Raw genomic sequence first — 13793 nt, 5'->3', positions numbered from 1 at the left:
ACTATGGCCTGAATGCCAAATCCAGTCTACCAGCTGTGTTTATATGGCCTGAAAGCTAAGACTAGCTTTGACATTTTAAATGGTTGAAAAAAATAAAATGAGTATTTCATGACACTTGAAAATTATATAAAATTCAAATTCCAGTGTTCAAAAATAAAGTTGTATTGGAACACAGTCACGCTCATTCATTTAGCTATTGCCTATGGCTGCTTTTATGCTATAACAACAGAGCCGAGGACTTAGGACAGACACCATATGGCCTGCAAAGCCTAAAATATTTACTGTTTGGCATCTCATAGAAAAAGTTTGCCAATTCCCTATGTAAATGAGAAAGGACTGAGAGAAGAGATTGCATATTCAGCTAAAAACTGAGTTTCACCACTCTGTTGGCGTAAGAACAAATTGGCTAGCTATTTAGGGAATTGCTGACCATATCCCCGGGTAGTTACACAAAAATCAAAATCATAGACATGAAAGGTACCTTAATAGTCATCTAACTATGAACTCTGCTTTATTTTTAAATGATAAAACTTTTTTTTCCTTCTGATTTTAACTGTAATCTTAAGGTTTACACTTTCCCCCCTATTATCAGCAATGAATGTCCTTGTATGTTCACATCTTTTGAGCATTTGTCTAATTATTTACCTTAGGCTAAATTTCTATAAGTGGAATGAATGGTGGGAGTAAGGGTGTCCACCTTTTTAATTTATTTGTGAAAGCATGCCCATTAAGTTATAGTAATTTACACCATATATCAAAAATCATTCACTAGAGTGCTAATCTTTCCCCACCCTTGCCATCAATAGCTATTACCTAATCTTTAAATTTTAAGCTTTGCCAATGTGGTAAAAAAAATTTATTGAATATTTGTATTTCTTTTTCTGTGAACTGCCCATTCATGTGATTTTTTATTTTGGGCAAGTTACATTTTTCTCATTGATTTGTAAGCAACCTTTTCTTCTGTTCTTAGCTTATATGTTTTTCTTTTTTTTGTGTTTGTTTTTGGGGGGGGGGAAGGGCAGAGGGAGAGGGAGAAAGAGAATCTCAAGTAGACTCCATGCCCAGTGTGAAGTCTGATGTGGGGCTTGATCTCACAACCCTGAGATCATGACCCAAGCCAAAGTCAAGAGTCGGACACTTAACTGACTGAGCCACCAGGCACCCCATGTTTTGTTTTGTTTTTTTAACCAAGAAATGGTTTCAAGATTTTAGTATTTCTCAAAATAATCATATATTTTTTCTTCTTTTAATTATCAACAAAATATCTTCATGTTAAGCTATCTCTTGCATTCCTAAAAGAAGTCTACTTGATCATAGTGTTTGTTCTTTTAATACGACTTGTGGATTGAACAGCAACACCCTCATTTTTCAGGTAAGCAGAATGACCCTCAGAAAAGCAATCTTGTTTTTTTAACCTTTTCCATTATACCACACAACCTAGGATATTAGACACTCTTTAAGTGAGGATCTAATAAACCACTAATAGCACACATCTTATAATTACCAAAAGATTTCCAACGTTTTACTAAATTTTTTCTCAAACCAATGTTAAAACCACTTAAGTAGGGGCGCCTGGGTAGCTCAGTTGGTTAAGCATCTGCCTTCGACTTAGGTCATGATCTTGGGGTCCCAGGATGAAGCCCCATGTAGGGCTCCCTGCTCAGCAGGGAGTCTGCTTCTCCCTCTCTCTCTCCCCCTCCCTGCTGCTCATTCTCTCTCCCTCTCTCAAATAAACAAATAGAAAACCTTAAAAAAAACCCCACTTAGGTAGTAATATCATCTGGTAAACTATGATCTGCTTGAAAACTAGTCTCTTACTTATATGATTCAAAATATTTTTTAAGAACAAGAGGTCACAATCAAAAAGTTGATGGTGATTTGACAATCTATTAATCGTTTCCTTTGAAAGAGATTTTGTTAAGGTTATTGGTCATAAGGATGGTAAATTTATTCCAGGAAGTTTTCAAAAATTCTTTAAAAAAATTTTTAAATTTATTTATAAGTAAGTAATCTCTACTACAACCAGTGTGGGGCTCAAACTCACCACCATGAGATCAAGAGTCACATGCTTTTCCAACTGGGTCAGCCAGGTGCCCCAATTTTCAACAATTTCTAAAAAGAAAAATTATTTTTCTTACTCACCTTTTCCAGATCAAGTTCCTTCAAAAGAATACTTGCATTCTTATTTGCTTCTGCAGCCTGCTGGTCTTTAGCCTTCACAATTGTCTCAACACATTGGTGACATTTTTTCAAGAGTTCCTATAGTGGAAAATGGAATTATATAAATATAGGAACACATTACATCAACAGGCCAAAAAAAAACTTGAACTGATGAACACAGTGAAGTCCAGGACTTAAAGCCCAAACAAATGAAAATTCACTAAGCCAAATATAAGCTATCCTTTGAGTCTAGTCATATATTAATCTTTCACCAAAAAAGGGTACTATTTCCTAAAAAGTTTGTGTTCTTAGAAAACCTTCTAATCAGGCTCATAGTCTAGCAATAACCTTTAGCCACACTCACTGTGATTATAGCCCATAACAGGAAGGAAATCTCAAAATAATTTATTAAAATTATTATATCCATTCTCCATGGAGAAACTAAAGCAGAGATAGATTAGGTGATCAGTTTCATAGAAGACAAAAGGAAGGTTGCTAACTGCACCCTTTGGCATACAATTCCACAAAGAACAAAAATGTGCTTCAACAGTATATTAAACCTACCTTATCTGTAATTGTTGCTATGTATCTCATGCATTCTATATCAGAAGGGAACTGATTGACTTCCTTCACCAAATACTGAACAACTTTTACATGACCCTGTAAAGAAGTACAACAAAAAATGCACAAAAGAACTCCTTGAAAATTTGCCCATATGCTTAACAACTTAAGAGTAAAAGGTATGGGGCGCCTGGGTGGCTCAGCCGGTTAAGCGACTGCCTTCGGCTCAGGTCATGATCCTGGAGTCCCTGGATCGAGTCCCGCATCGGGCTCCCTGCTCGGCGGGGAGTCTGCTTCTCCCTCTGATCCTCCCCCTCTCATGCTCTCTGTCTCCCATTCTCTCTCTCAGATAAATAAATAAAAAATCTTTAATAAAAAAAAAAAAAGAGTAAAAGGTATGATAATACTTCCAGATAGTTTACTAAACTGAAAACTGAAATTATGAAAATAAAAACAACATGCTCACATATTTCTCCTAAATTTAATCTAGCATTTCCCCACTGAAAACAGAAAAACTTTTGTAGAAAACAAGTATTTCCTAGAGTAAATCTATTAATAAAAATTGGTGGTGTGAAATGAACCTTTATATAAAAGGGAAATTGGTACTAAAACAGAGAGATGTTCTAGATTTCAAAGCATTATTTTAGGTCCATCTTACTAAACAAGGTAAAGGCTCATATTTATTTGAGTCTCATGACTTGAATCTAGGTAAAATGCTTTCTAAATGCTATGATCACAGGCGAATGATGTAATTAATCCTAAGTACCATCTTTTTTTTTTTTTTTTTTAAGATTTTATTTATTTATTTGCGAGAGAGAGAATGAGAGACAGAGAGCATGAGAGGGAGGAGGGTCAGAGGGAGAAGCAGACTCCCCGCCGAGCAGGGAGCCCGATGCGGGACTCGATCCCGGGACTCCAGGATCATGACCTGAGCCGAAGGCAGTCGCTTAACCAACTGAGCCACCCAGGCGCCCTAAGTACCATCTTTTTTAACATAACCAAACTTGCATAGTTTTCCTCCTACCAGGTTCTAAAACATCTTTAAGAATTAGTCTGATGGTGACAAAATTCAGAAAAGTCATTGCCTCCAGGGCAGGGAATTGAGAATGGGCATAATGGAACTTTCTAGGATTATAGAAGTATTTTATTTATTTATGGGGTGTGGGTTACATAGGTAATTATGCATTTATCAAAACTCATTAACCTATGCACCTTAGGTTTGTACATTTCACTATATGTACATGATCCCTCAATTAAAAGGAAAGGAAAAATTAAAAAAAAAATTAAGTCTAGAAAATACTTTAAGTTCTTTTGTTAAGATACAAAACTTATACTGTTCTCCTTCAGTAACTATTTAGTGACTACTTAGTATGTGTCAGGCACCATGCTAAACAATATGTATAAACAATGATAGTCATGAAGCTTGGTCTTCCTGGATCTTCCAGTCTACTTGGGGAGATAAGCATTAAAAAAGTAAATACATGTTTGAATGTATAACTACAAATTGGGATAAGGAAAATAATAGGGTACTATAAAAAAGAACAAGAGGACCTTTTTCAGATGGGTATTAGGGAAGGACTAAGAAGTGACATTTAAAATGGGAGCTAAAGGATGAGCAGAAGTGAGCTACTGAAGAGCAAGGGAAAGAAAACCAGTGAGCAAAGGCCCTCTGGCAGATAAAAATTTAGTGCATTCTAGGGTAAGTACTATGGTGAGCGCTGTGTATTGTGTAAGACTGATGAATCACAGATCTGTACCCCTGAAACAAACAATACATTATATGTTAATAAAAAAAAAATAAAAAAAAAATTTAGGGGCGCCTGGGTGGCTCAGTTGGTTAAGCGACTGCCTTCGGCTCAGGTCATGATCCTGGAGTCCCTGGATCGAGTCCCGCATCGGGCTCCCTGCTCAGCAGGGGGTCTGCTTCTCCCTCTGACCCTCCCCCCCTCATGTGCTCTCTCTCTAATAAATAAATAAAATCTTTAAAAAAAATAAAAATAAAAATAAATAAAAATAAATAAAAAATAAAAAAAAATTTAGTGCATTCTAGACCAGCAGCTGAAGTGCAGTGAGCAAAGATGAAGGGCAGCATAAATGACTGCTTTGGGGAGGCTGGCATGAGCCATATCATGCAGGGCTTTGTAAGCCATGTTAAGTAGTTTATAGTTTATCATAATTATAATGGGAAGGCTTTTAAAAATAACAGCAGACAAGCAATATATATATATAGGAGGTATAGTGAGTTTTTATGAAAGAGTCCACTCCTTTTTGTTCCTTCTTAGGTAGAGAAGACATCATCTGTATACTTAAATCTCGTGTTTTATGTACAACATAACAAAACTAGTCAAGACACGAGTGATTATCTTTTTTTTTTTTAAAGATTCCATTTATTTATTTGACAGAGAGACAATGAGAGAGGGAACACAAGCAGGGGGAGTGGGAGAGGGAGAAGCAGGCTCCCCGCTGAGCAGAGAGCCTGACACGGGGCCGATCCCAGGACCCTGGACCATGACCCGAGCTGAAGGCTCAACCCACTGAGCCACCCAGGTGCTCCAAGACACAAGTGATTTAACTACCAAGTTGCTTACAAGTGAACTACCACGTAGCTCTTACATTTGGCCACAAAGAAAGTGGAAAGATAGCAGTGATTTATGTATGGAAATTCAGTCTATTCTCCAAGAGCAATTCATTTTTCTCACACGGTTTCAACTCAGAATTAGTTAAAAATGATTACATTTTACCTTTTTCCCTCCACATCAAATTACCTTGCGAAATGCTGACATAAGAGGTGTGATTTTCCGGTTATCTGCTGCATCCACATCAGCACCTGCTTGCACTAGCAATTGTACCACATCAAAATGACCACCATTGGATGCCAACCAAAGTGGTGTGTTTCCCTTCTTGTTTCGAACATCAATATGGGCTCCCCTATAAGATCAAAGAATGTTAATATAGTTTGTTTCCTACAAGATAAGGGCTGACTTTCTATTTCCTCTATTTGTCTTTTATCTTTTATAAGATAGCATGCAAATAGTACGTTCATTTTTTAAATAATCTGTTCTTTAAAATGTCAATAAAGTAAAACAATTTGATTAACTGTAAAGGCGCTGAAAAGTGAAAAGGATCATAAGAACTATATAATTTTTTTGTATTTTTTATAAAAATATAACATTTACCCACCTATTAATCAGGAGCTCACAAAATTTGTAGTGACCTTTGTCGGCTGCTATTGTTAAAGCAGTATCTCTTGAGGAAGGCACAGGGGGGGGCATTGACATCTGCTCCTTTATCAAGGAGAACTCTTCCAACCTCTGCATATCCTCCAGAAGCAGCTTCCATCAAGGGGGTCAGACCAGTCTGTTTAAACCAAAAATTTATGCAAGTCAATTAATCAAATTTTGTTAACAGACTAAGGTATTTGACTTATAAGTGGATTCTATTTCTGATTTTCTCTCATAAAAGAGCTAAGCAATATTCAATCTTCATTTTTACAAAACAAGAAACGAAAATTGTTAGATTGAATTAGACATGCATTCTAGAATGAATTCATTTATCTTAACATACCACCTCATATAAAAAAAAAAAAATTTCAGGGGCGCCTTGGTGGCTCAGTCGTTAAGCGTCTGCCTTCGGCTCAGGTCATGATCCCAGAGTCGTGGGATCGAGCCCCGCATCGGGCTCCCTGCTCAGCGGGAACCTGCTTCTCGCTCTCCCACTCCCCTTGCTTGTGTTCCTGCTCTCACTATCTCTCTCTCTGTCAAATAAATAAATAAAATCGTAAAAAAAAAAATTTCATAACTTCTATACTATTATAAATTTACATACGAGACAATAACTTGTCTGCACAATGAATACAGATATGAAAAATGAATAAAAAGAAAATTAAATAAAGCACATTGTTAAATGGGAAAACTTTAAAATATTTATCTGAGAATGTAGTTTGCTAAATAACTCAGGATAAATTCCTTCAATCCTATTCAAACTTGGGAAAAATAGATTAAAATATCACTTCATAAATTTTATGCATATGTGTCTTTTGCTCATTAATCTCTAAAACTTTTGCCAAGAGACATTTCCTACTGGTATCATTCCCAAAGTAATATGGATTTCTATAGGACTTCTAATAGATAAGTGGGCCACACTGAGTATGTGTAATACAAAAAAATAAACTGAATAGCAGGAAAGATTCATTTTTCTTCATGCTATGAAAAATCTGAGGAAATCTATACTTCCTAATTTCATAGATTACAAAAATGTAAATGTTGCATTAAATTTTACTAAAGCAGTTGAGGAGAAAATATGAGACTTTCATTCAAACACTTAAAATTTGAAATGGCTATCAGAATTGCCACTGTCTGACTATAAAGAATTCTACAGGGGCACCTGGGTGGCTCAGATGGTTAAGCGTCTGCCTTCGGCTCAGGTCATGATCCCAGGGTCCTGGGATCGAGCCCCGCATCGGGCTCCCTGCTCGGCGGGGGGGCCTGCTTCTCTCCCTCCCTCTGCTTCTCCCCCTACTCATGTTCTCTCTCTCTCTCTGTATCTCTGTGTCTGGAATGAATAAATAAAAAAATCTTTAAAAAAAAAAAAAAAGAATTCTACCTAAGCTACGTTTTTCTAGGGTTGTAAGTACCTAATAGTTCTAAGCACAGAAATTCAAAACACTGTTATACTAACTCCTTTCTAAAGGCCAGTCATGAATGTGTCAGAATCTGTTATGATCAGATCAGATTTTAGCTATCTTTTTTTTTTTTAAAGATTTTATTTGACAGAGAGAGAGACAGTGAGAGTGGGAACACAAGCAGGAGTGGGAAAGGGAGAAGCAGGCTTCCCGCCGAGCAGGGAGCCCGATGCGGGGCTCGAACCCAGGACCCTGGGATCATGACCTGAGCCAAAGGCAGATGCTTAATGACTGAGCCACTCAGGCGCCCCTAGATTTTAGCTATCTTAATTTTATGATCTATGTGGTAATTTTCTGATTGGGTTTTTTACCAATGGTAAGCACATGCTTCATTGAAGGAGTTCTTTAAAAATCTACATTAAAGGAACCTACAGGACACTTGGCTTAGTCGGTAGAACATGTGACTCTTGATCTCAGGGTTCTGAGTTCAAGCTCCATGTTGGGCACAGAGTTTACTTAAAAAAAAAAAAAAACTCTACAAAATAATCTTACTACAAAGATATTATATTCAAAGATTGCAAACTGGAGGATTAACAGAGAGCTATTCAAGGTTGAAATTGGAAAATGTACAGATTCTACTTTCTTCATTGTTCTTAATAAAAGTCATGAATGATGACAGTGTGTCATTGGCCACTGTACATCACAGACCTTGCCTTGGGATGTCATTTTTAACTTAAGACAATTTAAAACAGCATATTCAATTTGAGTTGAAATGCCATGCCAGTTGTTTTTTTTTTTAAGATTTTATTATTTATTTATTTATTTGACAGAGCATAAGCAGGGGGCGTGGCAGGCAGAGGGAGAAGCAGGCTCCTCACCGAGCAAGGAGCCCAACACGGGACTCGATCTCAGGACCCTGGGATCATGACCCGAGCAGAAGGCAGATGTCCAATTGACTGAGCCATCCAGGCATCCCTTTTAAGATTTTATTTTTAAGTAATCTCTACATCAAACATGGGGCTCAAATTCACAGCTCTGAAATCAAGAGATATACACTCTATTGATGGAGCCAGCCAGGTGCCCTTTTACAAATATATATTTTTAAGTAAACTCTACCCCTAATGTGGGGCTTAAACTCATGACCCAAGATTAAGAGCTGGATGCTTTACCAACTGAGCTGGCCAGGCATCCCGAAATGCTATGCTCTTTACACTAGAAATACACCCTAAGTAGTTGAAAAGTTATAAAATGCTTACCTTTGCCCTATGTTCAACATTGGCTTTTCGGTCCAGAAGCAAACTCACAACTTCTGCTCGGCCTTGGAAACATGCCAAAGTGAGAGCTGTGTTCCGATTGGTCTCTATTTGGGCATTAATGTCTGAACCCATATCAAGCAGCAGTTTCACTGCAGGAACGTGTCCATTCATGGCAGCCAACATCAGGGGAGAAATACCTAGTTTACTCCCAGTCCTAAGGGGAGAAATGTGCTTAGAAAATTAAGATAATATGTTGCCTATTGTTTTTTTAAAAAGCATACAGAATATAAAAGATGAAAATGATTCAGTAAAAAGAAAGGTTTCTAACACCAATGAATAAATTTTATTTGTGTAGTCTACTAACTAGGAATAGGAAAATCTCACAATTTAAAACATAACCCCTATTTAGGGGTTATAAATTTCCAACCATACATAACGAAGTACTTTCTGAAATGAGACATCTTTAAAAATAGCAATGTTAGCTGAAATAAGCTGTCATTACCTATAAGCATATTATAGGAATAACTGTGGTCTTGTAACTTTAGTACTATCTCTAAAAAATTTTTTAATTTTTAGTTAAAGTATAGTTGACTTTAGTACTGCCTTAATTAATAATGGTATCTGTACAAATATTTAGAGGAAAGATACTTAACCCCAAGGTAGTAATTTACTAATCATGAGTAATAAAATGAAGATAGATACCTTGAATTAATCTCTGCCCCAGCATTAAGCAGAATCTTAATTATATTAACATATCCTCCAGATGCAGCTAGACTCAATGGTGTATAATCAGACACATTCCTATGTTCTTTATTTGCACCTCGAGCCAGCAGCAAGTCTACCACCTGCAAAGTAAAATATAAACAGAGAAATCCAGTTTAAACTTGGGGTTCCACTTATAATGAAGGGAGCACAAAGAAATGGAACCTATACCTTCATTGTCTGACTATCTGACATTTTAATTATGCCCTAAATATTCAAATATTAGCACTAGAGAAATGGATTCAATTTCATATCAAGGAATTTGGAGCTTTGAAATCCCAATTATACTGAAATAACAAGATGTTACTCATTCTACTCATCAATTGTTGAGTGATGAATTAACATTTCATATGTATTAGGACCGTGGTTCATTCAGCCTCAATAAATGTAAGGATAAACAGAATTATTTTTTTGCCTAAAGGGCAAGAAACAGATTCCATAAAAGGTGATTCACTACTCCCATTAAATTTAGTGTATGGAACATGTCACAACACACGCAAGTTTTATTCATGTAGCTATATTACTAAGCATATGCATATTTAAAATATGAGCATAATGTTTACAAAATGAAAATTAACATTAACACACCTCCTGACGTCCACCAGAACATGCTAATGAAAGTGGAGTATCCTTAGTGCGTTCAGATTGTGCTTCTATATCGCCACCTTTATCCAAAAGGATTTCAACAACTCCAACATGCCCTGCTGTTGCTGCCAGGATCAGTGGTGTGAAACCTAAAGCAGAAAATAAAAATCTCAATTTGTGTTTTTTTACTTATTGTTTTTAATTCTCTATTATTTCTATAGATGAAGATCTTTAGGGCAGATACTTATAACCATTTAACATATAACTGCTCTAATCACTAATTTACTAGTGACAAAAACCCAAAAATACATGATAAAAAGGAAATGCTGAGTCACACAAAACTACTAAAGTTTATACTCATAATGAACTCTGATACCTCTGTATGCTCTACTTTTGGATTAAGGAGAAAGGCAACCACAACTTGCTATATACTTCACTGAAGATTTTTGACTGAAATATGTTTATCCATCTTTTCACTGAGATAGTCTAGGAACTACTTACTGATAATCAAAAAACATAACTGTTTCCTAAAAAAAAAAAAACTTAAGAAAAAAGTGTTTTCTGATGTAACTTCTCTCAGGCTTTACTTCTCACTGACATTCTTTACCTTTTTTGTCTCTGTGCTCAATTTTAGCATCTCGCGCAATGAGTACAGACACAAGTTCTTCGTGACCACCCGCACAAGCTAATGTTAATGCTGTGTCATGATTGCTCTCAGTCTAGAGGGAAAAAAAAAGTTTTTGTTTACAACGGGGTTATCATTTGAAGAGCAAATAATACTTATTTTCACAATGAATGTACAATGATAATTTTCTTTTCCAACAAAGAAAATCAGAATTTGCAAAATAAACAAAGCAATCTAGGGGCGCCTGGGTGGCTCAGTCGGTTAAGCGTCTGACTTGATTTCCACTCAGGTCATGATCTCAGGGTCGTGAGATCGAGCCCTGCACTGGGCTCTGTGCTCAGCGTGGAATCTGCTTAAGATTCTCGCTCTCCCTCTGCCCGTCCCCCCCGCTCATGCACTCTATCACTCTCTAAAATAATTAGGTAAAACCTTTTAAATAAATAAATAAAGCAAGCAGGCCAGCAAGCAATCTACTCACATGTGCATCAATGTCAACTGAAGGGTACACAGGGGGCATAGACTGGGAAGCCACATTGCTTGGAGACTGTGAACAGGGTTCAGGTGTAAGACATTCCGTGGTCTGAGAGGAACTGTTTGAACCACTGGGCACTCTGCTACTCACAGCTGAAAAACAATATTCATATTGCTGAACTCTACTTAAAAGAGTAAAGTCACTTATATACAGAAAAACACAGAAAACAAAATTTTATAGCAGGAATATAATGTAGTAGTTAAATCACAAGCTTTGGAATCAGATGGACCTGTGTTTGAATCCCAGTTCTACCACTTTCTGATCTCAGACAAGTAATTTAACCTCTTAGGGCCTCAATATTCTTCATGTGTAAAATGGGGATGATAACAGTACCTGCCTAGAAAGATTGTTGGAAACACCACTTGAGATAATGCAGGTGAAATACTTAGTAGCATGCTTAATATTCAGTGCATAGACAACAAATGACAGCCTTTTATGGTGTCAATAGGGAAAAAACAGTTTATAATAAAAAAATAAATTTTATATCTTAGTCTGTAAAAAGTAATTAGACAAAAATATCCTGAGGACAATGCACAAAAGAGGGGGGAGGAGAACAAGTTAAAATATTTCTCCCATAAATAGCAGAGAGTATGTGCTTTTAAAATTCAATATTTATTTTTAAAATTTTCTAAAATGAATCAATCTCTGAAAATAAAACTATTTTTAAAATCAACATTGAAACTTTTATTAGGGATCTCAATCTGGTGTTCAAGACTACTGTCTGAAAACTGAGTTAATTGACATTTTATCTTTATGTCTCTACATATTTCTTATGTTTCATAAGAGCCAGAGTTTGCCCCACATTGAGAGAAATAGGACCTATCTCAGAGGGATGTTACAAGCTGTCTGCTAAGTAAGGTACAAAAAGCATTTAAAATACACAGTGTTTGGTACATGTGAAGTGCTCATTAAATGTAATTATCAGATATTTTGTAGGACTTTCAGTAATATTGCTCATTGTGTTGAAAAATAAAAACATTACTACTCACTAAAGAAAAAACTCACAAAAAAACCTATAATCATTAATAATATAAAAAAGACAAAGCTTCAGTGATGGCAATACCTCTCATCTAGACTAAAAGTAAATAAAAAACCCACAGGTCTCAAAGGAAAATGTAAGCATTTCAAGGGTTGGAGAATGTTTAGTTTCTAGAATTTGGATATGATTGGATCTCAATCAAGGATACTTTTCATAAGTATAAATGACTAAGTTTAGTTCACTATTTCTTTAAATAACTTCACAAATTTTAATATGTTCAGATGTTTCTACATGAACTGTCCCATCCTCCTCCCCACCAATATATATAAAATCATCTTGGCTATATAAATTTCTGTAGCTTCTATCATGGTTACAAATAGGAATTATTTTATATATTTGTTTCACCTATAAGAACATGCACAAAATGGAAACAAAGCTTTAAAAATCTTTGTCATTCAGCAAATTAAAAGCAGACAGTATTTTGTTATACCTCCTCAAAAGAGATGGTATGTTTGGAAAACAGCTCTAGAAAACAAAGACACTAAAGACCGATATGTAGCTCCTCTGTAATAGTAAGATTTTAACAGTGGTCTCATAATGATTAACAAATACCTTACTAAAGAACTACTTTTATCATTATTAATATTGTTTATCCATGTTATCTTTTTGTTATTATGAAAAACAGATGCTTAAAATTTTTTCGAAGTTGATTAGAGTACTCTGCCAGATCTAACACTATAAAAGACTTCTTTACAGAGATGGCTTTTAAAAAATATTTCTGTGCATTTAACAGCTCTATTACCAAAAATGTGTTGTTACATCAACTATTGCACATTTTTGTACAACATTATCCTAGAAACATTTTTTTCCTCCTTGTAATAATGACAATCAGAAACGTTCCACAAAAGTGACTTTAATAGCATTAATTACACACAAAAAGTAATAAAGACTAGAAAGTAGCAAGATTTAAAAGGTACATGTGGAATAAAGGTTTTATTAATATAAAATTATACCAGGACTATTACATTTTCATAAATCCTAAAATGTTTCCTACCTCTGAATGAAATGTCTCTGAAAATGACTCTGACAGATCACTACCAGAAGTCACTATATAATTCAAATTAAATTTATGCACTATCCTAAAATGGGGTGATAGAAGAATTAACTGCAATATTCTGCTTAATTCTTTATGAAATTTAAGATGGTTTTGTAGGCAATATGGAAGATAATAATAAACCGTACCATATAAAAATCTCAGATACTAGGTGTACATAAAGTATGCTGTGAGATTTTAGGAAATTAAGTCACCATAATCTGTTTTATATAATAATAACTTTATTAAATACAAATAAATAAAAATCTATAAATAAAATATTAACATCTATTAGAAGAAATTATTTTAAAAGATATTTTATTGCAAATTCCTTCAAAAATAAGAGGGTTTCCTAATTACCTTTTTATTCTTAAGCTTACATTGACTACTACAGGATTACTTAAAGCAAGATACTTTTGAATTGGAATTTGTTTTAAGAAAACCTATTAAGGTGCCAACAATAGTAACAATGTGCTAGCCACAAAATTATATTAAACCTTACATAAATACCAAATCTTAATATAAAAACAGTAAGGGAAATCGTTAATTTTTTTAACAGTCTAAGGAAATAACAAATATCTTTAAGATAAATTCAGAACTTAAACATGAATCAGATGCA

At 35.2% G+C, this 13793-nt stretch overlaps 1 protein-coding gene across 1 annotated transcript in view; it reads right to left on the bottom strand.

Annotated features, from left to right (window-relative positions):
- LOC110591113 (ankyrin repeat and KH domain-containing protein 1) overlaps window positions 1–13793 on the bottom strand; it is a 123912-nt gene that overhangs the window by 15890 nt on the left and 94229 nt on the right. The window contains 10 exon segments of the mRNA XM_021702015.2: window positions 2143–2259; window positions 2725–2820; window positions 5487–5649; window positions 5902–5987; window positions 5989–6078; window positions 8599–8812; window positions 9301–9443; window positions 9949–10094; window positions 10553–10664; window positions 11049–11194. Coding sequence (XP_021557690.1) covers window positions 2143–2259; window positions 2725–2820; window positions 5487–5649; window positions 5902–5987; window positions 5989–6078; window positions 8599–8812; window positions 9301–9443; window positions 9949–10094; window positions 10553–10664; window positions 11049–11194 — 1313 coding nt within the window.

Source organism: Neomonachus schauinslandi, chromosome 7 (genome assembly GCF_002201575.2).
Source record: "Neomonachus schauinslandi chromosome 7, ASM220157v2, whole genome shotgun sequence".
Taxonomy (NCBI): Eukaryota; Metazoa; Chordata; class Mammalia; order Carnivora; family Phocidae; genus Neomonachus; species Neomonachus schauinslandi.
Note: the sequence above shows the minus strand (reverse complement) of the source record. Positions and strands in the feature narration are given on the sequence as shown.